General features: G+C 33.7%; 3 protein-coding genes across 9 annotated transcripts in view; 1 reads left to right on the top strand and 2 right to left on the bottom strand.

The window, feature by feature from the left end:
• Positions 1-6,961, top strand: part of LOC105196258 — a 27,296-nt gene extending 20,335 nt beyond the window's left edge. For all 4 annotated transcript variants that reach the window (XM_026136912.2, XM_026136913.2, XM_026136911.2 and 1 more), the window contains exons 15-20: positions 1,160-1,306; positions 1,638-1,727; positions 3,383-3,755; positions 3,836-4,005; positions 4,585-4,728; positions 5,118-6,961. In XM_026136912.2, the coding sequence (XP_025992697.2) occupies positions 1,160-1,306; positions 1,638-1,727; positions 3,383-3,755; positions 3,836-4,005; positions 4,585-4,728; positions 5,118-5,325 (1,132 nt within the window). In that variant the 3' untranslated portion in view covers positions 5,326-6,961. The remainder of the gene's footprint in view (positions 1-1,159; positions 1,307-1,637; positions 1,728-3,382; positions 3,756-3,835; positions 4,006-4,584; positions 4,729-5,117) is intronic.
• LOC105196239 (myb/SANT-like DNA-binding domain-containing protein 3) lies at positions 6,641-9,676 on the bottom strand. Of its 2 annotated transcripts, XM_011162050.3 has the most exons (4): positions 9,560-9,676; positions 8,883-9,257; positions 8,335-8,576; positions 6,641-7,575 (listed from the first exon to the last, which is right to left on the bottom strand). In XM_011162050.3, exons 2-4 carry the CDS (start codon positions 9,149-9,151, stop codon positions 7,133-7,135), a joined length of 954 nt encoding a protein of 317 aa, XP_011160352.1. In that variant the 5' UTR covers positions 9,152-9,257; positions 9,560-9,676; the 3' UTR covers positions 6,641-7,132. The 2 variants fall into 2 exon arrangements, with proteins under 2 accessions (XP_011160352.1, XP_039303737.1); XM_039447803.1 differs by lacking the exon at positions 9,560-9,676 and having other exon boundaries at positions 8,883-9,379.
• On the bottom strand, positions 9,562-27,531 carry LOC105196238 (protein cueball). 3 transcript variants are annotated; one of them, XM_039447802.1, is made up of 7 exons: positions 27,260-27,530; positions 18,928-19,167; positions 17,319-17,508; positions 15,950-16,549; positions 15,096-15,404; positions 14,561-14,813; positions 9,562-9,685 (listed from the first exon to the last, which is right to left on the bottom strand). In XM_039447802.1, exons 1-7 carry the CDS (start codon positions 27,336-27,338, stop codon positions 9,659-9,661), a joined length of 1,698 nt encoding a protein of 565 aa, XP_039303736.1. In that variant the 5' UTR covers positions 27,339-27,530; the 3' UTR covers positions 9,562-9,658. The 3 variants fall into 3 exon arrangements, with proteins under 3 accessions (XP_039303736.1, XP_039303735.1, XP_011160351.1); XM_039447801.1 differs by lacking the exon at positions 9,562-9,685 and adding an exon at positions 12,216-13,638 and having other exon boundaries at positions 27,260-27,531; XM_011162049.3 differs by lacking the exon at positions 9,562-9,685 and adding an exon at positions 12,216-13,030.

Below are 27,531 nucleotides of genomic sequence, written 5' to 3'. Positions count from 1 at the left end.
GCAAATATTACTGCATTACACACACTCCAATGTTGTTTTAGGCTCCCCTTGCTCATAAATTTTGCATGTTAATGTGAGCTCGCGTGTAATGCTTAGCAGGTTAACTCTATGAATAGAGTAAAAAGCTCCTCCATGTGTGTATGTTTAGGTGCAAGCACGCTCGTGCAATTTCTTTTATTACACATTCCCGAATTTCATTTGAGAATATCACACACGCATTTTATTTCTTCGTACAAATTACCTGCTTTATGCTATACTGTATTATGTGTACATACATAATTTACAAGGGTAACCTCAGATGTACTCGTCGAATTTTTCCATGCCAATTTTTTTTGATGATTTCTGAGGCAAAATATATGTACGTACTGCGTTTTATCAACATGCTGCTTTATTTTGAAGTCATGAATTTTTGAAAATTTTAAAAATTGGACGATCGCTCTGTTTTCTACTCGAATTCTTATTTATATTGTAGACGTTTCAAGATTTATTGAAAACACTAAATTTATTATAATACAATTAGCTAAAATGTTGGCACAGCAATTACAGTAAAATATCGAGAAGCACCTACTTTATAATTAATTGCTATTATAAAAATTCGTATATTATGATATCGATATTCAAATTGTTTAAAAGAAATAGCAATGCAACTGAACATACATTTAAAAAAAAAGAAACATCGAACATTGAATACGAACCCAATTCGCTAAAGCAAACGGGTTCAATTTTTCGGATTTTCAAAAATTTATAACTCTAAAAAAACAAAACATGTGATAAACGTCGCCACACATGTATTTTTTTGCCACAAGAATAAAAAATTGGAATCATCCAGAAACTCGATAATTACTTCTGGAGTTCCCCTTGTTGGTACATATTTTACGTAAAGGATGAATAATTAATTACAACATGAATTTATAGTATCAAATGTTTTGATTTTTACGCTATTAATTACAACTTTCTTTTGATAGAAAAGTAATATTATCTGATGAAATGACAAAAAATGAATATCAATTAGTAAAATTAAAGTTTAGAAACGAGAGATAATTAGAGTGATGATTTATGCCATTTTATCGGTATCATTATTCATGCATCCCTTCCACTACACCATTCGATAATTTCTAACTTCAATTTCGCTAATGGGCCTGGTACGTGCACTGTACAGATCAGGGTCTCCCATTCCCATCGAGTATCTTCCAGCGGAAAACACCCTGAGCTCCAGAGTGCGCCTGATGATTCTCTACCAAGGTAGACCTACGACGACCATCGCTGTCGGCGATCCTCTGACTTTCAGACTCGAAGCTCAGGATGGGTAATCTCCATTTATACATTTTTAACAATGATAACTAATTCATGAAATTACGAAATTTAATTTATACTGTCTAATGGGAGTAATAGTTACGTATTCGTATCCATTTCAATTCCGTTGCTTTCAAAATTAATCTTTGCACGTACGTTAAATGAGAAAGCTTCATATTTAAAATACCTAGTAATCCCGATGTAGATCATCAATTACATTTATTTTCAAATTTAGGATTCGGCATAAATGTAATATGTAAATGTAAACGTAATATAACACATGTTGTCTGTGTCGGCTGGAAATAATTTGCATTTAATAACTCTTAATTATTTTTTTTTCACAGGTACAATTACGTAACGGATATATTCGCTACCAACGTTATTGCAAGAGATCCTTACTCTGGCAGAAGTGTTCAACTAATAGACAGATATGGGTAAGAAAAACTAAATCTCCTCATAATAAGAAAGAGAGAAATATTAATTAATATTAAAAACTCCTTTCTTCCTTCTTTCATTTTTCATTATTTTATTTCTTTCCTTTTTTATATCTGACGTTTTATAATATCTATTACATGTGACTTTTTCTGAAAGACAGAAAAGAAAATAATATTTTATTAAATGAGTTTTTATTTCTATATCAAAATTTCAAAATATTACACCTAATCCAGCGCTTATTAAAAATGTATATTATTCTTTTGTGTATATTTGCTCGCCTATTTTCTTTTTCTTTCATTGTTCATTTCACACTCTTTCTTTCTCTTCTTTGTTTTTCCTTTTTTTAAAATTTTTTTTATAACCTTTTTTTATACAAATATATTTTTAACTTTGGTAAAAAGTTAAAAAATTAAAGTTTATGTGTTTCAAACATAACTAGTTAAAGTTAAAAATTAAATCATTTAAAATTAACTGAGTTAAGTTAAAAGTTATTAACTTTCTTATTCAACGTTTAATTTTTTAATTATACCCAACCCTGCGAATGAATAGTTTATAATGCGATGCGTTGCAAGATCTCCCTAAAAGTTATTGATCAAGAGACGGTAGTCTGGCGCAGCGAAAGAAACTCCGCATTACCTGCACACCGTCTCTGTTAAATGCCTCACTCGGGTTGTTGACCGCGCACGGTCACGTGACATAGGCGGCACGCCGCGCGACGTCTGGGTGAGCCTCCCCACTCTCCTCGGTCGCTTGGGCATTCAACTCGAGGTGCACGTGCAGTCCGTCGGTCACGTGCGCCTCGGGCGAGTTGAATGAACGAGCGAGCAAGAAGAGTGGGGAGGCTGGCCCAGACGTCGCGCGGCGTGCCGCCTATGTCACGTGACCGTGCGCGGTCAACAACCCGAGTGAGGCATTTAACAGAGACGGCGTGCAGGTAATGCGGAGTTTCTTTCGCTGCGCGAGACTACCGTTTCTTGATCAATAATTTTTAGAGAAATCTACTGGTGGAAAAAAAACGCAACGCGCAGTAATTTTCACTTTTGCCAACTGCATTATTTATTCTCTTAATAACCAAACCCATTTTCGAACAGACTAAAAATGTTAACGTTATGTTAAAATTCTGATCAAAAGTCTGTATACTTATAATTTGTAGTTCACGGCTATCAATGTGCATATCATGATAAATTTAGCTAAGTGTATAAAAGTTGTATAATTATATTTTATAATCTGTGTTATATATATAAATATATTAAAGATGTATATGGATGTGTGTGTGTATTTAACGAAATCTATTACAATAAATTCCACTGTGTATTGATAGCCATAAAATACGAATCATGTGACTTTAAAAGAAAATTTGGAATCTTTTCAAAACTCTGTATTTAAATTCTTCATAGCATGGCTAAAAAATAAAATATCAAAATAAGAAAAAAGCTTTTTTTAAAGAATGAAAAATATTTTCATGACTTCTAATCAGAATTTCAAGATACTGTTAATCTTTTTTATATACAAAAATATTTCAAACATAGAAAAAATATCTTTACTTTTTTTATATGCTTACATAATAATTAGATAAATTAAATTATATTCGCAAGTCACAATTTACGTATCGGACGTAACGTAACCCGCGTAATTGAAACGGAAATTTCCGCAGCTGTCCGGTGGACAACTACGTGTTTCCGGGTTTGGATCGTTTGCGCGACGGCGACAGCCTCGAAGCTCGCTTCAACGCTTTCAAAATACCCGAATCAAATTTCCTGGTGTTCGAGGCGAATGTACGAACGTGTCGCGATGGCTGCCAGCCGGCGTATTGCTCCGGTGGTACCGGCAGAAGCGAGCCGTCCTTCGGCAGACGGCGAAGGGACGTAAATAACGACACGGTGGCGAACGAGGACGAGGCATCGCCGATAACGGTGATCGACGGTGACTCCAGCAACGCGTCGACGACAATCTTCAACGCAACCGACGCTGCGAACGATGAGTTGGATAACGAAGAGGAGGAAGAGCACGTCAGGGAAATGATAGAGGTATCACACGATCGCTTTCCACTTCGAAGAAATGGAAAGATGCCATCTCCATACCGATAATATTATCTGTATTTTGATAGGTTCTCGACTCGAGAATGGATATTGAGGAAGACACCCGTGTCGAGAAGCAAACTAAGATCTTGGAAAATATTTGTATAACGCAAAACGAATACTACGGCTTGGTGACTGCAGTGGGCATTCTCGTCGTGCTCTTAGCCTCCGTTGTTCTCTTATCTATGCTCGTTTACCGGTAAAACTTGTACTTTACATCTGAACATTTGTTTCTCATTCGCACCTTGCAATTTAAGAACACGTTCCAATAAGAATAAATTTATCCATAAATATTTCATAAGTTAAAGATGTGCAAGTCAAGGTTTCTGGACGCTGAATCAAATCGAATCGAATTTTATTATATTTCTTTGTTCGAATCTGAATCAAACCGAATCAACAAAATTTTGCAAAGAATCGCAAAAGACTTGTTGAAACGTAACTTTTAATTAACGACATAATCATTGAGGAGCAAGTTAAATTTTTATATATGGATGATAAAAAATATTCTTATGTAAAAAAAATAATCTTGATATAAAGGAACTTTAAATATGATTTTATGAGATTGTTAGTGTATGCGATTCGTATTTGAAATTCTTAAATTCTTTTTGAATAACTCGAATTCGTATTCGAAACTTTCTAATAATTCGAATCAAATTACCCGATTCGAATAATTCGCATATCTCTACAGTATTGTTATCTAATGATGTAGATAGTAAGTTCCTTCTACATCTTATCTTTTCAACTTATTATGCGAATTTTAAGTGATTCATTCTTTCAGGAAATACGTTTATTCCGTGATCATGAAAAATCGTAGACTCGATAAAACTTGCAATCGCAGCAGTCATTCCGACGAGCCTTACAGCAGCCGAGTCAACAACTTTTCTTTTATGAGGGCAGGTCTTCAGAAACCGTTTCAGGCAACGTAAGTGTTCAAACGAACTATGTAATTCGAAATCACGAAGAAAAAATATTTTACATTAGAATAACGGAAAAATATATTATTACATTATTTTACTTTTAATTATATTCATAATCATACACTCTAAGGAAAAAAATTTGTTAAAAAACTAAAATATTTAGTTGGATACAATCAACTAAACATTCGATTCGAATCGATACAACAATTATTTAGTTGCACAAGAAGGTATAATTTATTCAAATTTTTTAACCAAGACTTAATTCAACCAACTCAATATTTAGTTGCACATATCGGACTAAACATTTTACTTTTTTAACAAATTTGTTTTCAGTGTTTAAGTACATATAAAGCCTTAATTTGCGATGGAGATCGTAACAGATGATAATGTTTAGATCAATCTCGAGATCCATGAGCAACGCCATCAGCCAACGCCTCGCCTCGTCGTCCACCGCTTTGGAGGGTGCGGTGGGTTTATCCGCCGGCCGACGTGGCGGTTTCGATCCGAGCGAGCCGATCTATACCGATCCCTCGCTTTTCGAGGTCACTCCTTGCTCGAATGCCCCGAAATCGGCTCTCAGCGACAATTTTCATCTTATGTGAAGAAGAAATACGTAAAGAGATCGATCCTGAAATTGCATAAACACGAACGATTCCTGCTCTATTTATTTACTTTAATGAGAGTACACGAAACCGACTAACGACAACAAATCCGTGACAAATCAACATCCGATACAATCTATTCTGTCACTAGTCAATAATCCACTGCCAATCCACCTGCTAACGACTGTCGAAGCATTTATCAATGATCCTTCAGAGATTCCGAATCGAATTTTATTATAACGATTTTTATTATATCGTTGAGAAAAGATTAAATTAGAATCTACGTTTATATATAATATTATTACTAATAATGGAGAAGCTAAGGATATCGTTTTATAAAAATATTTCCTAAAGATGCTTCAGAATTAGCATCTACTGTTTCTCTCAAACGACATTCCAAAAATGACTGCATTTAATATATAATAATGTAGAAATTTAAGTTTCAAATAAACAAGAGTATTTTAACAATAAGACGCAAAGAAAACTCGTAATACATTTAATTTTAATGATAATAAGACAAAATAAAAAACTCATTGTATGTTTCTTACAAAATCCACTTTTCATTTTTTACGGTTTTTTTAAAATAATAATAGAAGAATGTAGATCAATAAGAAACATTTAATTAAAGAATCTTATTTGGTTATAGCTAGATCTTTGTACTAATATTTCTTGTGTGATTAAAACAGATTAAAAATGTTTTATAATTGTAACTAATATTTTCTAAATCTATCTATTTATGAAACTACATGTAGACAAAGTTTCATTAAAATCAGAATTTGACAGTTTGCAAGGTTTTCTTGTAAGACACCCGTTTTAGAAAATTAGAAGGTTTCAGTTCAATCCCTGGTTGAGATATTATTTTCCGCAACAAATTCTTTACACTATTTGACGGAGAGTAAGAGACTTGTAAGCGTTATTATTATTATCAATTTAATATTGCGATTACACGGAAAGAACAATTTTATTGCAGCAAAAAAAATTTAGCTAGATACAAATCAGAAAATAATTTCATGTTGAGAGAACAAAATAATTATCTAGGACGCCCAAGAATGATAATGTTGCTGCAACAGTTTCGACATTCCAGCAGCCAAATTAAGCATCTTGTACAATTTTTTAAATAATCAACATAATTATTTTCAGATACGTATTTAAACAAAATTGTTCTTTTCATGAACTAATCTTTAAATTTCTTAGAACTGTGTTTTAAGACTAGAAATTTATTTGGCGTGCAGTTTGACAAACTTGAAAATGTATATAAAAGCACACAAAAAATAGCACGAAAATCCAGCTATATCTGAATAAAGCTCAACTTAAATTTTTTTTTTTTTTTTATTTGGAATAAACGAGTTCTCTATGCTCTTATATTTTAACAACAAAAATGACTGATCCAGACACACAAGGAATACGAATAACGTAAACATCGAAATGTTTTTCTTTTATATTATTCTCATAATTTTGTCAGCTCTCCGTCGCGTATGCATTCGTCAAAAGTCGCAACGTTCATTCACAAGCCAAATAATATCACATAACGTAACAATTATTAATTACTAGCAAGTAAAAGATCATCAGAAGGTTCACATATTTATTATGATATCCTAATTTTACATTTATGAGAAATAAATTAGTATTATACAGACGTAGCTGCGTTTATGTATCTTATATTGTACATAACCGATCCATATCTTGCTTACGAGCGCCAGCATCGGCACCAATGCATCGGATCAGGGCAACAAAAATAGAAAAAAAAAAAAAATAATGGACTTACGACAACGCGTCCCATTCCAACAAAATTATCCCTCAAGTTTCTTCATTCGTCTTTGATCCTATCCAGTTTGTAAGTAAAGAGCAGCATTCGGAGCCTGGCTTCCTCCTTGCGATAATGAGCTTCCTCCAGTTTGACCCTCGCTTCCTCTTTCAACATGGCAGCGATATCGACCTTCATTCGTGCCTCCGAAAGCGCTAGTACGTGCAGCTCTTCCTCCCGTGCGGATTTCCTCTTGTGATTATGTTCTTGCACAATGCGAGGCGAGATCAAAGTATACAGGGCACTTGATCCTGGATTGGCGTGGCTCTCTCGGCGCGTGATTTTCTCAAGACCGTTGTCCGCCGACTGATCAATCGTAGGAGAGTCCGCGTTTCTTTTCATCACCAATCGTTTCTTCTCATAATAGTCTTTTATCGCATCGGGGGACGATGCAATTGTGTCGCATTTCTCTTTATCAGCGATCATTTGCTCCAATGCACCGCCAACTGCGTAAAGCCAGATTCGATTACTTGAAATTTTTATTACTCTCGTGAAATTGCAAAGTATCATCCCTCCATTTATAATAATGTTAAACATTAAATATTTTTATAATTATTATATTTCCAAAATGTTTCTGTCAATTTCTAATACAATTATAAACGAATCCCAATCGAATAAGTATAATAATAAATTAATTACACAGTTCAACGAAAAAGTAACATCAGAACTAGTCATTTTTTATAGCCTTCTGGAATTTTTAATTAAAATGATAAAAAAAAGATTATTTTATATACTTTGTCATATTATAATTACGATATAGACGAGCTGAAAAAGTTTTATTGTAATCAAAATTAAATATGTTGTTAGGTTTTTTCATCCCTCAAAAAAAATTTTTTGTGTCGACTATAGTTAACAAGATATTTGATTTAGTTTAAATATAGGGTATTATACATGAAAAATCTCAATATATTTCTGACTCTTCAAGGTAGCCAAAATTCAAACATAATTTTTAAAAACTGTAGAAAATAACTAGTTTCACCTTGCTATTAAAAAAGAGAAGTCACTTTTTGTTGAAATGTGTTATTGAAAAATGTCACATGCAAATTAAAAATTATGTAATTTATAAAAATATTTCTCACGTTTTTCTTTCATTGACATTTATAATTATTGTTTATTATTTCATATATTCATATGAAAAAAATAAATTTTCTCCATTTTAAAAAATTACTATGCTAAGTAGGAGACGTTAGAAAGAATTGATTTACAATTTGAATCTTCGCAACTATTTACATCTTTCTTCAGGCAGTTTGGATTTTGATATCCGGTAATGCAAACACTTTGCAATGTGAATGGCTCTGAATCCTTTGGCTCAAATACTACATTAGGTGGCAAACCAGTACTTCTAGTAGATACTGACGCTTCCAGCACATTCTGATCACAATTTCTGCCTTCCCAATGCTGACTCCTCGCGTCTTTTGTTAATTGACAAATCGCCTTCATATTGTCACTAGAAGACAAGATCAAAATACGCAAATACTTATTATTCTACCAGAATTTTTTTCTTCACATAAATTTTTCGCGCTAAAGAAGCGAATCACTTGCTAGCAAATTTCTGGGCAAAATTGAAGCAGATTTCTCGCAAACAAAATTTTATTCGATATATTCCTTTCTACTCTCTAATCGTTTTCTAGTTCTATAAGCAAAACTCAAGATGCGAGCTTCATCAGATTATATCTATTAAATTCTGTTAAATGCCAAGCTCGATTAATTGCTTCATAATGCCGAGAACAATTGCTTCATAATGCTGAATTACCGTAACTTTCTTTCCTCGCGATTGCGCTTACAAGCCTTCATATTCTCCCAGCAACGCCTGAGCTGCACGGCGGAACGCGCGCCCCGGGATCCTACCATCGAGTTGTACTCCTCGGCGATTCGCGACCACGCCGACTTCCGTTTGCATATAGAGATCGGATCCGATTTCCTATCCTGAACGATCTCGTGCTTGTTTATCAGTGATATCAGGATCTTCCGCTCCTCGAAGCTATACGTCTTGCGAGTGCCCTTCAAAGACGCGGATGCCATTTTACTATAAGGACGAACGCTCGATTGTTTTGCTCGCTTTCAAAGCGTTAATATTAAGCCTAATTCAGATCGGCCTTTGTTAGGATCTGATACGCCTCCTGTGCTCCTACAGAATTCCATATTAGACTCCATTAGTTTACACGCTTTAAGGGGATATTCCATCGAACAAAAAAATTTGTTTTCTTTTTGGAATTTTCTTTAAAAAAAAAATCAATTCTCAATGATTAATCAATTAAAAAGAAAAGCTCTTCTATAGTAATACCCAATACATAAAACAGACATTTACCTATTTCATAGAAATGTCTACATTAAAGTTAATTAGTGTATAAAATAAGTTATTTTAAACAAAAATATACATATATTTAAATTATAATTCAAATTTACTGTTCTTAACTTAGAAATAGTTACCCGGGATGTTTTTTTTATACTTGAGCATTCGTCAATAGTCCTTATTACTGAGGGAGAATCCGTACCATTTTTTTTTTCATTTCTCCTTACTTTTTTCGCTTACGCAAAATAACTTATGTGACTATTCTGGAATTAATACAATAGAATATATATAATAATGACAAAACAATAATAAGAGATAATACATTTTATTTCACTTTAATCTGTATACAATAGCAACCAGTATTATAACCACTGTAAAGGGATGCAAAATATGCAATATGTTACATTTAAAGTTACATTAAGTAAAATTGCTTTAAAAGAACCTAATTGTTCAATTACAATTTAAGTACGATTTAACCCATACCAAGTTTAAGTACGTAATTTAAAATAAATGCAGTAAATTGTCGAATATCTATGCAGAAAGAATATGTAATATTTAAGATAATAGAGATCGAGTATTAAGCATTCTGAATATCACTATATTATATTCAGGATAACAGATTACTTTCTGCATTCAATTAATTCGAAAAAATACTACATACATATAAACACATTTCATCATTCCAAGTACGGTAACATAAAATTGTATAGAGAAATATTGCATATTATACATCATCATGATTTTTACATATTTTCAGGAATATAAACCTTTCACCATAAATCCACTATCCCATCTCTGGGGATGAGTGTGTGGGAGAGGGCTATCTTCCAAGTACAATATCGATACGTCAATCGCGCAACTTTCATATATATATATATTTTTTATATTTATAAATGTGTATGTATATATATATATATATATATATTATATGTATATTCGGCAAATGTCGCAAATCTTTAGTACAAAATTATATAGTATAGATTTAAAAGCAAGGGTGAAATTTTTTTAAGTAGCATCTATCGTATACAGGAACAGAAAGCATCGTCATGTACTGCGAATAATTTGTTGTCACAACGACAGGAACATTATTCCGTATTATAAGAATTACATAAATCCTATAAATAAACAATTAAATGAACAATATAGTAATCATTGGTTTGCTTTTTAACGTGATTGGAATAAAAAATAACATATTTTCTGAAGTTTCCACGTACAACGTCGTAAAAGGTCTAATCGTGTCTTAACTCGCGGTGTGCGATATAATTTCTGCAAACCAATAATATTGTACTCTGTTTCGTGCTATCATTACAAAAAACAACTTTGGTGTACGTAACGGATTGTACGTTTCACATAACTGCTATGTATTGCGGCACAAAAATATGGATGAAAAGATTAAAATTTGCGATCATCCTCCTTAAAAATGGGAGAATCAAAATAAAATAAATTTTATTATACAAGTGCACCATTCGCCTCGTATTTGACTTTACACGTGCACTATTACCATTATAGCTGCACGTGATATAAAACAAAAATCAATAACTATTGTTCGCTCTTGCGACGGTATAAAATTGGAAGAAAAGAAGAAGACTTAAAAGTTGGCTCTGCGTTGCGTATATCGATACAGAACAAAAGTTTTTAGAAATCAAGTAAACGGAGTATTGTTCTGTAATGAATGCTACAGATATCTTCAAACGATACCATACAAAAATTGATGATCCTCGAAATTAGATACTAAGAATCACGGATTTTATTTATGCACAAATATTGAAATTATCAGAAACTTTTGGCAAAGTTTCATAGATCTGCAGTGTACTTTATCACTGGGAACATCCAGTATTCAAGTGAGGATCGTTTACATGTATTGTGACTCTTTGAACTTTTTTCTATTTTCATCTAATATACACCTCGTAATGTAATATATGTATACGCGTACTATATGTATATTTAGTTGCCTAGACAATGCGACATAAATTTTCATATAACTACTATGAATTTATATCAGTGATAACAATTCCCGAGTTGAATTATAATAATATCCAGCAGCGGTGCAAATTCACGTTAGAGGATCTTAGAAAGCACGATTCAACTCGGGTTGGCTCATTCGCATATGCACAAATGTTAGATGTATATACACGTATATACATACACGCGTATGTTGTACTCACAGTATGATAAAGAATGCTCAATGGTTGAACGTGGTTACGAAATTGTGAAATGAATTAATTCACTTAACTGGATTAACAGAGAAATGGAGTTGGAGAGAGGCGCTTCTCGAATCGAGATTTAAAGCTTTTGCGCGACAATATTCCCACGATATGTAAACTCAAAGAATGGCGAATAGAGTTAATTATTGAATTATGATTTGACGCAATGAAATTACTGACATAATTATGTATAGTCAAGCCTGTCGAAACGGACGACTTTACAGTGTTACAGCACAGTCGAAAAGCGTTGTAAGTGAGTCGCTTATCTCCGCGACGCCATATCGCAATCTAAAATTTCTTTCAGGAATGTACTCGGTGGTACTTTGAGCAACGATTAGAATTATCGCTTAAGGCAACTTTTGCGCACTCCTTGTGACTGCGATACCTGCTTTTTTCTTATCCCCCCCTCTCTTTCTCTCCAGTTTGCACACATTTGAGTGCTGATCTTCTAAATGATGCAAGAGAAATGAATGAAAATAAAATATGAAAATATAGAGAAATGTTGTAGAACTTTTCGTATTAGAAATTACGTTGTATGGCAGATCGTTGTATGGCAGATATTTAGCTTGTGAAAAAATTATTTCTAAACTGCGTGCGCATTTTCCTTCGCTCGCTTGTTTCAAATGCCGATCCCAGTGTCGTTGTATCTCTTCTATGTTTGACAATACAGTCTCGCAAGTTCAAAATTCCATTTTTATCAACAGTTACATAAATTATTAAATTTGAAACCTTTTCCGACATTGTTCAAAGAAATGAATTCAGTTCTTACATAACGCTCACGAAGGTTTAAAAGAGAGATACAATTCGACAATACAATCAGAAATATTTGTATCTTCGAATTATATTAACATCTCGCGTTATTATTTACAAACTTTTAGCGTTGCTTGCGCACAAGAGGGATTGCGTTCGGCAAATTTAGAGAAACGCGTAAAGTCGAGCTTTACAATGCCTGAAACAAATATCTAACAACGTCAAATGATTAATTTAATGACTACTAAGTGAAAGAAATGGCTCTAAAACACAGCCCTAATGTGTATGACGTATTAAGAAATAGGACTTTCTAAAAAGACCTTTGGCTTCCTTTTCCACGATGAAGTGAAATCGTCGTCGATATAGCGCTCCATGGCGCATTCCGTCAATGCGGATGTTTTCAAACTTAACAACAATACTAAAGTTCGCCGCGGTACTATGTACAGACGCAGGAGCGGTCCCGCTCAAATACGATCTCAGTCTCCGACGCGGGGCAGAGCTCGTGCAGAGTTTTCGCCATTTCATGCGATGACACGGGAGTAGCATGTGCTAGCACGAATTATCGTCCATATTATCCAACAAGAAGTTCTTCTCTTCCTTTTTCTTACTTTTGCTCCTTGACACGTCATTTCGTAATTTTGGTTCGAAACACGGCTGTAAAAGAACGAGACATTACCCTGTTATCCATTTAACAGTCTATTTCGTATTTTTCAAAATTGACAAAATAAATCGAGGAATTTTTATGTAAATTAATACAAATTAAAAAATTTAGAAACTGCTTGGCATGCAGCAAGATTTACTTCTCAAATGTATCGAACCCATAATTGTGTGATATTTGAATGTAAACATAAAATATTAGTTCTTAGAGCACTACAAGCGTCTTTGTAGGAAGTCTTATTCTTAATATAACCGTCGTTTTTATAAGTAACAAATGTACATCGTGTTTTAGAACTGCGCGTGAAAAAAACAAGACTATAACCGTTGACATTATCGCGCAATTAACACCGTACGGGGCACCGATATAAATGTACAAATCAGTGGGAATTGCAGTTTCAATTTAACCGATTGCCAAATCGGAATGTAAACAGATCCAGTCTTAGCATAATTCGATCATTGACATTGCGCACGCAAATTAAAATCTACACGTGAAGATATTAGCCGTGCTCATAAAACGAGATAGCACAATTTCACTTTGCCCTCTCTTTAACCAAGTTATTATAAGATAATAAACGCCAATCTCTTTCCATTGGTAAAAATAAATTCTGAAAATAATGTTGCACAATTGAATAAAAATAATAGCAAGGCTATAAAAGTAGTTTTATGATTTTCCAATTACATGTAGAATACTGGTAATTATTTCCTCCCATTCGCACAATTAAGAAGAAGTTTTCATTAGCGTGAAAGAATGCACAAAATCAAGGAAGTGTAAAATTGTTGATAAAAAATATTTACATAAAAGTTACAAAAATAAATACGCAATATAAAAAGAATAGTTAAACAGTCTGTATGCGACATAAGTTAATCAATAAGATTATATTCCTTGCATTGCATATCCATTTAGTCAAAGAGTGACCGTGCACCATGTTTTATGTAAAAGGTTGAATAAAATTATTTAAATAAATATAATTAAAAAGTTTTTAGTCACAATGTAATACTAAGTGCAATACTGTTCCGTCAGTTCAAAATATTTTCAATAAGGCACATATTAGATAAGCGTAGCGAGAATTTCTCTTTTTTTTAGACACAGATATACGTAAAAATAAGAACGAATTTTTAGGCAGAGAGGCGACTGAAAAATTCGTACTCATAAAATACAAATTAATTTGATTGTTTTTCCTCAAAAAATAATTAACAACGTAAAGATCTATCTATGTAACAGAGTAGCTCTTAGAAAAATAGATATTTCATTGATTTTTAAATTCTCGAAGTTAGAATTTAAGTCGTATAACTACGTGCTCTTGTCAACCGGGTCAAATAAAGTTTTTTTTTCGAACTTAATCGTAATTACCGGCGCGCGATAACCGCGATTGCGGAGAGTCATGATTTTCGCGTCCGCAGCAAAATGCGAGAAGCGAGAAGGACGGGTGTCGCGAGATTCGTCTTAAATTTCTTTAACGTCAGCAAAGTTGGCGCGACACGCGCTATCAATTACATAGAACGTTATTTAGATGACATATCACTCACAGTTTCGCAGATATTCATATTGCAGCAATTCTCTATAGTAATCTCACACTGATTGTCTGGTCGGGATGTAAGCGGCGTGACGCCCTTACTGACCACGTAGTGTCTCTTAATTCGTGGTCGCCTTCGTAATTTGTTCACATAGTAACTGAGTATGGCGATCATTAGAAGAAACAGAGCGGTGAAGGCTACGAATATCGGTAGCAACAGCCTGTTTTGAAAACTGTCACTGAGCGACAGTTTAGAGCCCGTACATCTGTTGAAAGATAATGAGATATTAATATACTACATTTATGTATATACAGATTGGTTTTAAATCGCACTTTCTCTCTAAACCACAATGATGTTAAAAAGCTAATATTAATATTTTTAAGCGTAATTGCGATTTTTAAGCTTCTAATTTTTCTATGCTAATATTGTTATTAAATTTTGGAAATATATACACACATAAAATTACTGCACTATGCTCAAAAAAATTAAACAGAATATCACAATTGGTGTAAATAAAAAATTTCTTTCTTTTTTTTATGAGACATACTTGCATGACGTTACGTTGCTGGGTAATCCGACACGACTGCTCGCACAGATTTCCGCAATGTCGTTCAGTTCTTCGCATCGGGTCCCTTTGGAATATTTACAACTACAGAATGGTTTTCCATCCCGGACGGAACATTCACCATCATAAAGGCAATAATCGTTGCAAACGTCCCTTTCACAGCGGGCACCACTAAACGTGCCCATGCACTTGCATTCGGGAAGTCCACGGTGGTTTACAGTACATGTACCATGGAGGCAGTAATTGTGACAAGGAAGTGAGAGGGAAATTTCGCAAAGGAGTCCAGTGAACCTGTAAGGATTATACAAATTCTCAAACTGCTTACCAAATGCGAAAACATCCAGCTAATTTAATGGATACTATTTATCTTTGAAATTCTTTGTATAATAAATTTGTCAAAAATTTAATATTAGTTTACATCACTGTTTCATTTTTTCGTTATAAAATTTCTTCATTTGATATAAATTCTTTCTAATAAATAGCTGCAATTAGGCTTAATTTCATTCAATATGCCACAGTCTTTATTTCTATTAATATAAATTTATGCACAGAAAAAAATGTTGTTGAACTAACAACATCAGTCTAATTAAAAATATGATGTTAATTCAATAAAAATATTAATGAAACAAATTAAAAATATTAAAAGTAAAGACAATAACAAATACAGTTGAATAAATAAAATTTCGTTGAATCAGCATACATATATTAGTGACAGCCCCTGATTCAATGTATATTGATATAAAATAATTATATATAAACAAAATTAATGTATATTAAAATCTATGTCAGTGATATTTATTCAACAGTTTGCTCAACGCTCCATTAAAGCTACTCACCCTTCTTTGCATCGGCATGTGTCGTCCGTTTTGTTCAGATAGCCGTCGTTTAGGCAGTATTTGGAGCTTTTGATGGTCACACTCTCCGTCCTGGTAGTCACATGGGACAATGGTATAGCGAGCACCGGCAGGTTCGGCCTCTTCTTTATCATCGCGCAATCGATTTGGCGGACGTTGTCGCGCGTCACGATGCCAGCTGGAGAGAGATGGTGCTTTCTGGGATCATTATATGTTATAAATTTAGTCGGATTATCCTCAGCCTTAGGGTTCTTTGGCATGGTCCAGACCGTGCTGGATACTGAATCGGACCAGTATATCGATTCGTTGTCCACTGCCAGATAGATAGGCTGCTGATGATTCTTCTGGAGCAGCAATTCCCACTGACTGCCATCCAAGTTGCTGCGCCCAATGTTAAAGGGCACCCCCTCGATATCGTCGATCCAGTACAGCTTCTGCTCCGCGTGGTCGATTACCACCGCCACGGGCTCGTACAAATTCTCAATCATTGTTCGATTGATGACAACTGTCCGATTACTCCCGTCAAGATTAGAATACTCGATGCTGGGATGCGATTTGTTGCTGTTTGTCCAGTATATGCGGCTAAAGAAATTAGCTTTGATTATTGTCAATCTTCGGTTTGGTATCGAAAAAACACGAAATAAACACGACAAATTTATTTCATATTAATAATCGTATAAACATGCTAATAAGTAAATTTATCTTTCGATATCTAAATTCGTAAAAATATAAAATAAAATTCTCATGATTGTTCAAACTATAAGATGACATTTCTTGTTATCCTTTCAGTGGCAGAATATAATAAAATATTTCGTATAAAAGATTTCTTTGGCAATATAAAATGGACAGGCGATCAGAATATTCCAAGCGAGAGCAACGCCTTTTTCAAGCACACATTTTCAGTTAGACTTTTTTTTCTTTTTTATTATAAAACATTCGCTGACAATACGAGACGGACAAATGTATTGGAAATTGCGACAGCTATCCGTATATGGAAATTATTCTTGTCCTGAACTTCATGTCTTTTCGCTCTGTTTCAATATGTTATGCATAATTATTAAATGCCTTTATTTTACACTACTTCATTCGTGATGTGACCGATCATCGATATTATTAAAATAATTCCCGAATTATATTAATTACAAATTAAATTAATTTTCTTAATAAAATTTATTAAGAATTGAGGCTTTGGTTGCAAATCTTCTGGCGCATTTTCACATATATTTTGCAATTGCAATTTTTACGAATTTTTTTTTTACTGATGACCGTTTGACATTTCTCAATTCTACGAATGAGTTGGCGAATGAGAGAAGTAATCCCCGTGACACAGAGAATATTGTAAATGGCACACCTGTTACACACGTCGAGAGCGATGCCACGTGGACTGTTCCCGGTGAGAGTGTGCAGAACAACAGGATCGCCCGGTTTACCTTTTTGCGGTATGTGCATTTTCGCAATGATGTCCTCTATGGGATCGACCCAGAACAGAGTCCGCGATGACGTGTCGAAGACCATCCCATCAACGTGCATTCTCTTCTCTTCTACGCACAAGAAATTTAATGATGTAAGAGCGATGTAAAAAATACCTCGTAAATCGCATTTACATTTCACGGTAAACAGGCAGTGAATACTTCGAATTTCTTCGGCAACACACCTCCAAGGAAAAAAATGTGCATAAATCATTCAATGTTAATTTACGTAATGTCTTCGTTATAATATTTAGTAAGAAATTATGTTCCTTCTCGAAAAAAAAAACAAAATCAAATAAAGTGTTCTTGATGCCCACATGCATAATCAATCGATGACATCGGTGGCGACGAAATGCGCGTGGAACGCACCACAAATCTGTACGATTTATGATTATGTCCAAGTGAATGATTTTTTGTCAATAAAATCAATGGTTTTGTTGAATTTCGTAAATTCGTTTTTGTCTATAAAACACGGTAGCAAACTTCGCTAAATTTCTTGTACATTTAAAAAAATTTGCCTTATCAAGCAAAAGTGATTTCGTCGGAATTTGTGTAAATGTAGACGGCAAGAATCGCGTTCATCACAAATTTTGATAACTTTTGCATTTTCATGTCCCATTTTCATGTTATGACAAACTTATTTATAAAGATAAAACTAGTTAATCAGCAAAATAGGAAATTTCTCGCATATACATATTTCTACATATTTCTAAAATTTTAAATTAAATAAATAAATAAAATAAATAAATAAATAATAAATAATAAAAATAAATAATTAATAATAAATAATTAATTAATAAATTTATATAAAATAAATACATTAGTAAACATCGTAAGCAATTTTATGTAAATAAACAATCACAAAACATATTAAGAAAAATTTAATAATAGGGACCGAGGTGAATCGAATCAATTTTTCTTAAAAGATAAAACAATAATAAAAACCTAATTTTGTTAATAAATTTTACTATAAATTCTTAATCTTTGATTACATCTTTGATTTTATGTAATAAAATAATACATTAAATAATACATTTTTTATTGCACACTAAAAAACTCAAAAGAAAGAAATTGTCCAATTCGTCTCGCGATCTTTGCGCTTGTATCATCGACTGATACTGAATCAGAACGCAGATTATACAGAATTGTTATCTATTGTTTCCGCTGCAAAGGGAGCGAGAAGTAACTAAGTATGATAAAACAGATCTTGAAATAAAAAACTAATAAAAACTGTCTTAAAACTTTTATAATAATTCGATTCGCCTCGGTCTACCCTACGTTTTATTTAATTTTATTACCTTAAAAAATAGCGGTAATATCTTTAATCGCATAATTTTAAGAATATAAATATAATAACGAAGACATTAGAGAGTAAACTGAAAGAACAATTACGAATTTGTCTAGACGTTTTTCAAAATATCCGCGAGACTATTACAGAATTTAGCCTCGTTATAGTAATTGCAGGGATTAATCCGAGCGCTCTATACTTACTTTTCAGCAGAGGGGTTGACGTAAAAGTCCTTTCTGTAAGGAGGAATATAGACGCGTTGCTGAATGTAGACATGTTGTTCCCTTCTTTCTTCTTGCTTACGTCAGACAGATACATTGTTCGAGTGGTGTCGTCGTACGTTATTCCAGCCAATTCAACGGCTTCCTCGACATCAGCAAGACCCGTCGACGTACCGTTACGCGCGAAATATTCGATTTCGTTACCGATCACAACGGCCAAGTCTGCAAAAAGAAGTATTCTAGTTCAAAATCTGATCTTAGAAAATAAATGACAATAATAAAGTACAATAATAAGTTGACTATTACAGATACGTGAATAACACAAGAAGTGCCTTTCTTCGGCCAAATAAATTCTTTACAAATTTTTAAGATGCTTGTAACATTTATTATTAAATTTGACAATCAAATTAACTTGAGACTTTATTTATAGCTTCATTTTACGATTGCGTTTTAAGTCCGATAATCATATCGACAGGCAAGGCGCACTTAAAAAAATAGACTAGTTATTTTTAGTCCAATAAAATTAGACTTAAGCTTCCGACAGATTTGCAGCGGGAATCAAACGAATAATCATCTATTAATCAAATCGTATCGATTAAAAATTGAAATTGGAAAACAATTAGTGTTATTTTTGCTGCTTTTGCGAATCGATCGCAGTTTAATATATAAATCATCGCTCTTATCATCAATTAGTCAGAAAGTAATCTAGATCGTATTTCGTTATTGTGGTTACGTAATCACTACGTTAGGTGAACCTTGTGCAGCGTTCGATATCAGCGATAACGCGATATCGAAGAAAAAATATCGTTGGCAATCTCGACGATAGTATTTTCGCGCCAATTCGCGCAGCTCAATGGAACTACGATCGCACGTCGCGCGCCACTTGAGAATCTGTTGCATTTTTTCGCGCGAAACGTTTACGTTTCGCTCGATTTATCGGAAAACTTGTTTACGAGAAATGTTTCCAAAGTTCAAGGGGAATCACGTCGCAGTGACAGTATCTAACGCTGATGTATAAACAAATTCTAACATTTTTTTTCTCGTCATTTCACGTGTCAACGAGGTTCATTAACATGTGATCACTAAGCGAATACAGATGCATATTCAAGGTGCTAATATCGCGACTATGGAAATTCGTAAAGAGATCACCGTATATTTTTTTTTTAAATAACAAAAATTTCATTTTCGTTGCACTATACGTTGTATCGAACAATTTTTAAGTGGTAATAACAAAAAAAAAAAAAAAAGATTTGGCGAACAATGACGATAAGACACGTTTTTAAGTGCTGGATGATAATAAAAACGAATGGACTTTCTTACTTTGTAAGTCAAAAATATATTCTCGCACTCGATAATGGAAAACGTACAAATGGAATTTTACAAGGTAAAGAGATACTCGGTGCCACGTATAAGTATGTATATTGCAATGGTCACGATAGGATTAATGAGTAAGATAAACAGCAGGGAACGATGGAAAGGGAATGTGGCAAAGAGAGACAAATAGCTAAAAGACTTCTTAAGTGCTGCACTTCCGCGTATCTACTGCGTGCACGTAGGAACGCGATTCGATAAGATATCGTAGTAAAAAATTTTTTGCTGTCAGGAAATAGATCTGTGCTCTTTAACTGAACTTCTTGCACAGTTCATCTTCTCTCTTCTTCTTCGAAAAATCAAAAGAAAAAAAACCCAGAGAAATGAATCATGTGATCTCAGGTAAAAAGAACAAGCCTTAATTACAGTCTGCCCTAAAGAAAATATTTCTCAGAATTTTTATGCGATATGGAACACTTCAGAAAATACTGAAAAAATACAGGTACATCTGTTCTCAGATTTTTTCATATATATGAATTATGAAATGTTCTAAGATTCGAGAAAAGATCTGAGAAATTTTCTGTAAAGTTTTAAAATTACTCAGAAATTTCGAAGCGTTCTGAAATTCATATAAAACAGTTTTAGAAATTATATGAAAAATTCTGAGAAAAATTTGATAACTTTGGTGAAAAGTTTTATTAAACTTTTTCCATTAATTTTTTTTAAATTTTTATATGACTCACTTTTAATGATCAACTTTTAACTTTTAACTTTTTGATTTTCATATGATTAACTTTGTAGTAAATTTCTCAGAATTTTTATACAAATCTCAGAATTCACATGTATGAGAAAATTCTGAGAAAAGTTGCAGATTTCTGAAAAAATGTTTCAATTCGTGTAAAAATTCTGAGAAAAATTTTCATCAAGGTCGCCGCATTACGAAACGAATTTACGGTTTGTCGACTTGCGAGGCTACGATCAGGAGGATCACACTGCGAGCTTATTTGACAAATTTAACGCGCGCGTCGAGTATCGAGGAAATTTACGGGGAAACATTCTAGTTTGTCAGCTTGCACAAGAATCATCGCGCGTCAGCGTAAATTAATGCGATCGGGTGACTTATTGAGTTCACCCGATTTTTATAAATTATCTTGCATCTCTCTCCCACTTTTCCTGCATGACGAAAAGTAACGATGCGTTTACTCTACGATTAGTTATCATAAGACGACGAACGAATTCTGGCGATAACTATTCTTTTTGCCCCAATGTCAAACAATCATCACGTCGCAATTAATAAAGCATTTGCAATCGTTCGACTAGTTCGAATACAAAAATGAAGATAAACAACATTGCAAACGGTGCAATTCATTGACATTAGATGCGCGATATTCTTTTTCATGCTATCTCATTATAACTGAAATAAAGCGGTATTTCCCGCGAAGACACGCAGAGAAAAAGATACTGTTGAATCAAGTGCATCAGTCCAATTAAAAATATTTCGTTAATTTAATAACAATATTAATAAAACAAAAACCTTAAAAAATAAAGACAATGAGAAATATAGTTCCATGAATAAGATTTAATTTAATTAAACTACGTTTTAATTCATATTATAGCATTTTTTCAGTGCAAAAATAATATCAACATAATTCAATAGAAATAAAAAAAGTATATATATATATATATTTTTTTTTTTTTTTTACCATTTGTACCTCTTACGTTTCCGTTTGCTCACATTCAGTGATTCCAGAATTCATGAATAATATCATGTTCATTATCGTTTATGCACATGAGATTTGATAAATTGTCCAATCATGCTCAAGATATTGTAAGCCAAAAAAATAGATCTATTTTTTCTTTTTCATGCCAGTTCTCATTATACATTATGCATGATAAAGTGTCGTAAATATCCCGGCCGATCCTTAATGCATAAACTTCTTCGACAATATTCTGCATTATTTGTTCTGTTAGGTAATAATGTAACGTCATTAAGAATCCTATTATACTTAACGTAAAGACTCTTATACTCTTATTATTCGAATTATTTGATCAATCCTGTATTTCTGCTGGAAATTGCTAATACCGCTAAAATTTGTATACCTAAGTATACGAAAAGTATTTAAAAATTTAGCTAGAGATCTAAAAGTAATTTTGTTGAACCATCAAAATAATTATATACGATGAGTGATGCCGCAAAAAATTTAGACATTCTAGAAAATACAGCTTAAACATAATTATTCGTATTATCTAACAAATTTATTCTTAGATCTGTATATCCAACTAGGTTTTTAGATATTTAATTCTGTAAAAACATTCTTTCCGTGCAAACTGAGAGAAATATCAATCAAATATTTAATTACACAGTGATCAAATAAATTTTATAATTATTGGTACCAAACACTTAGTTACATTTAACAAACCATTTAGTTGTAACCGTTTGTTTAAGGCTACAAATTGTTTCGTCAAAAGTACACCGTAAAAAAATTCAATAAATTTACATATAATAGATGTAAAAATTACACGATTAGTCCCGTAAATACAAAAATTTATGTAATTTTATAGAAATTATGTAATTCCACAAAAATATGTAAATTTGCTTTTCTTGAGTAAATATATCTTATTTTGTACGGAAAATTAAGTGTACAACAGGATATTTAAATATTACATGTAATTATCTAAATTTTTGTAACATTACCTAATACAGCAATATTCCATATATCGCTGTAAAATATAACGCGATTAATGTTCAATGTGCACGCGTAAAATCTATTATTTACACGTATGATAGAGAGACAATATTTGAATGTATAATATGTAATACAACTGCAAAACATGTTGACCGATTATCATTTCTATAACTTTCCATACATGTTTACTTATGCAATCTGCTCAATTACAAATTATAAAATTAATCTTACTCTTTACAAATGCGTGGAAATTTACAACTATTTAGTAGTTTTACATTTATTATAGTGGGTAATTTTAAAAACAATTTTTTACAGAGTAGTTTTGACTAAACATATTTAGTAATTATTTATAAACATAGGGTAAAGTCGGTATTTACGCCGCGGGGGGATGTACGCCGCAGCAGTCAGAAAAAATAGAAGAAATAAAGATAGTTTGCTCAGAACTATTTTGTTATGTGCCTTTATGTTATATTAGTATTGTATTGTAATTACAGTTCTTTATTGTTAATATTAACGAAAATATCGTAAATTGAATTAATTTTTTCACGTAGAAGTAGCGTGATCGTGTATTACCGTCTACGTAAAATAATTACTGTAGAAAATATAAAAGGCATAATGATTATTTCATGATATGTAAATGTAGAACAATATTAAAGGATAAAATACAAGCAAGATTCAAGTGCATAGCTCTTGTATTCTTTATTTAGTTTGATATCTTGTATATTCCATTTGTTTAGGATATACGGCCTTTTCAGCGAACGGGATTTATGCCGTAATACAGACACTGCGTGATTGGAAAGCAGCACTTACTCTATGTTGAGCACTATGTTGAGAACACAATGCGCACTCTGTTGATGTCTGTGCATATTAATTTCTTTAATATTGCATTATTATTACTTTGAATACATATTTACTGTTCTTATTCCCTAATAAACTTTATAAACACATTTTGTAAGTCATTATGTTATTTTATATCATATCTGAAAATATTATTTGTAAATTTCGATGCGCCGTGTATCTTACACATGAGTAGTCGTAAATCCCGCCACTTTTTTTATATGACAAAAATACAAGGGTTTTTTTAAGTTTTTTTTTCAAGTCTAAGAAAAGAAATATTTCATACTTAAAATTTTTTTTGTAATAGTAAACAGTATGAAGTTTTTATTAGCCTAATTTATTTTCCTTAAACATAGTAAATAATACTTAATAAATTAAATTTTCGATAGCTGCGGCGTATATACCGACTTTACCCTACAATATTTAATAATTATAGCTATAAAATTTATTTTATCACTATTTAACGAAACGTTTGGTCTATTTCATCAAATATTTCTCTTAATAAATCATTAAAACGCATCATTAAGGAAAACATGCGTAAATAAAACCACGTTTTTTTCACGATGCGACAGATAGAAACAAAATTTTGTTGGGATAATGACATTTTAAGTATTCCTCGACGGTTTCCCGTAGGCTTCGCAAATGACAGAAATCGCACACTTGCTGCGATTAACGCGCGAAGCTAATCATCGCGCCGTTAAATGAGAAGGTAAATTTATGGAAATTAAAAACGGAATTTACAATACTTCTCTCATTTATACGTCATTTGTTCGTTTTTTTTCAGGTTCGATTTTTTTTATGCGATATAGCCCACGTATGATTCTACACATGCATCTTGATAGTCGAGTGACAATCGAAAAAATTTCCATTTGAAACGGCGCGGCGTAATGGTTTTTATTTGCACATCTTTCATTTGGCAAAAAAAGAAATATTCGCTGATAATATACATCAGTATTTGCATTAAAAAAAAAATTATTGACATGACTAAATATTTCAACTTGATTAAATATCTACTATTCAAGTACGTTAATTAAGATAATATTAAATCGTTATTTGCACTGATAGTATGTATTTAAATTAAATTAAATTTCTTCAATTTAAGCATTTATATGTTTAACCTAAACATAAAAATACTTGAATATAATTGAAAAAATTGAAGAAATTTATAATTAAGTCAAAAAATTTAGTTAATAATTTTTTTCTCAGTGTAACGTCCCAAAAACTGTATATTAAAAATGATAATTATGCGAGTTTTTTCAAGACTAATCGATCATTCGAGATTGTGAAATGATTACGCACTTGACTGTGTTTACAACTTTTTGCTCAGTGATTAAATATATATATATATATATATATATATATATATATATATATATATATATATATAATATTAATCTTATGACAGATAAAAAGAGAAAATCAGCGTCAAGGAGGTATTTCTTTATATCAAATAATAATTAATTATAACTGGCTCAATGATTTAAAATATATATATTAATAATCATATGATAGATAAAGGAGAGTGAGAGAGAGAGAGAGAGAGAGAGAAACTGGCGCCAAGGAGGAATTTTTAGATCGTGTAATAATTGCGTCTCGAACAGTTATTCTCTGATTATGTAATATTATTATTTATATTATCACGCGCGCTTCTCACGACTTTGATCTTTGACTACTGACTTCCCCAAAGCGTATTAGCGTCAACGTTTAGTCGCACACTGCGTATCGATTACGTCCACGATTATCCGACGAATATTAACAAGACGCGTCGTGATGGGAATGAACTCTCGGCCTCGGATTTTTAAGTGATCTCGATTGATTTCTATTGTACACGCTCTCTCTCTCTCTCTCTCTCTCTCTCTCTCTCTCTCTATATATATATATATATATATATATACTTTTTTTTAGTACATTTAGTTTTTCTTTTCATTTAAATCTTAAAGTTATCTTAAGTCTAGTATAATGTTATATTATATTGTATAATGTAATTTTTTTTGTTTGTTTTTTCTTGTATTCTTTCCACTGCATACGAAAAGAACAATTTTATCGCAGCATCTAAAAATTGAGCCAGATACAGATCAGAGAATAAGTGTGTGCTGGGCCAACAAAATCATTATGTAAGACGCCCAAGCATGATAGTGTTACTGCAGACAGTTTTGACGTGCTAACAAGTTAAACCATGTTAAACATTCAACACCATTTTTTAAATGATTCAATATAAGTATTTTCAAATCTGTATTTCCGCAAAATTCTTCTTTCCACGTGCTTATCTTATTGTTACCTTTTTATTTTCCACACAGAAAAAAAAGAACATTTTTGTTTGGAGAATATCTTTATTTTCGAAATGCTGAATATTAAAAAGAGATTACACAGTGTCAAATATAATTTAGATATAATTTACACGCATGAAAAAGTGTTATCTTCTTTTTATATTGTTTAAATGCGAAACGAAATATGTTAGATCATTAAAATAATTCTTAATTACTAATTGTAATTAATAATTTGGTAAAATAACAAAATTTGATAATAGTTACCAAGTACTTTTTCCAGTGCAACGTAATTATTTCAATGATCCAACATAATTATTTGCATATCTGTATTTTCCTTTAACAAAATTCTTTCAGTGAGGGCTTGTCCTAGAACTAATAAACGCTCAATCTATCTCCTGCTCTCCCCCCCTCTTGCCAGAAATTAGAAACCGGCTCAAGGTGCAGCCGTTTCCTATTTCCTGTTACCGCAAATGAGATAAGATCGCAAGGTCTTGCTTGGTCAAATATGCTCCGCGAAAACGCGCGCGAGGCTCTCAAATGCGAGAGATCCTCCTTGGACACGACTCTGTAAGGCTAAATTTCCATGACTGGCGACATCGTCATCGAAACGACGTGCCCGTCTCTCCCCGAGAATCTCGCGGTCGTCACGATCCGCCCGCTCCCGTTTCCCATTGACGTCCGCGCGCGCTCGCGCGCGTGTGGGCGCGCGTACGTGAGCACGATTCTCTCACCCCCGGCTGACATTCGTTATGCAAAGCAGGTGTAAGGGCAAGCGAGGTCAGTCGGCTCGTGATCGCAGCGCGCCGGTCGATCGGCGACGATCCCGACGTGGACGAGGATCGCCGATCACGCTCGCGTTTAATTCAGTTTTCGCGCGCGCGATCGCCGTGCCGCCGCGCGAAAACTGAATCGGCGCGCGCGAAGAGCAGCGAGCGAGCGGCCCGAGAGTCGCACGCTGAAGTGGCGTACGTGACGAGCTGCCGCGGGTGAATGGAGTCGGCGCTCGTACACCGACACGCGGCCGCGCGTACACACGGACGGGCGCACCGACACGGGCCGGTCGCCGTGGTGGTGTGCGCGCGCTCCTCGAATACCCGACCTCCCGGTGTCAATCGGCCGCTACCGGTGCGGCGTGTGCCACCGGGGATGATCCCCGGCGACTGTCCCCCGCGTACCCGTCGCACACACGTCGACGTCTCTGTCATGACTTACCCCAGGACGACTGGGCATACGTCGTCGCGACCACGAGGAGCAGCGTCGGCAGGAGGTATCGCATCTCGGCGGAGATCATGACTGGCAGTCGTTCGGCATTCGCCTGGACAGACCGTGACCGAGATGAGGAGCACGAGCAGGCGACACGGAGAACGTATCCTTATCTCTACGTCTTCGGCGAGTGCACGAGAGCGCAGAGATGCGTGTCGGACACACGTCCTCACCCTTGTCGACCGCGCGCGAACTGAGGAGATCGCGCCGATTGCGCAGCC

Source organism: Solenopsis invicta, chromosome 4, assembly GCF_016802725.1.
Source record: "Solenopsis invicta isolate M01_SB chromosome 4, UNIL_Sinv_3.0, whole genome shotgun sequence".
Lineage (NCBI taxonomy): Eukaryota > Metazoa > Arthropoda > Insecta > Hymenoptera > Formicidae > Solenopsis > Solenopsis invicta.
This window is presented reverse-complemented; position numbering and strand designations above follow the sequence as displayed.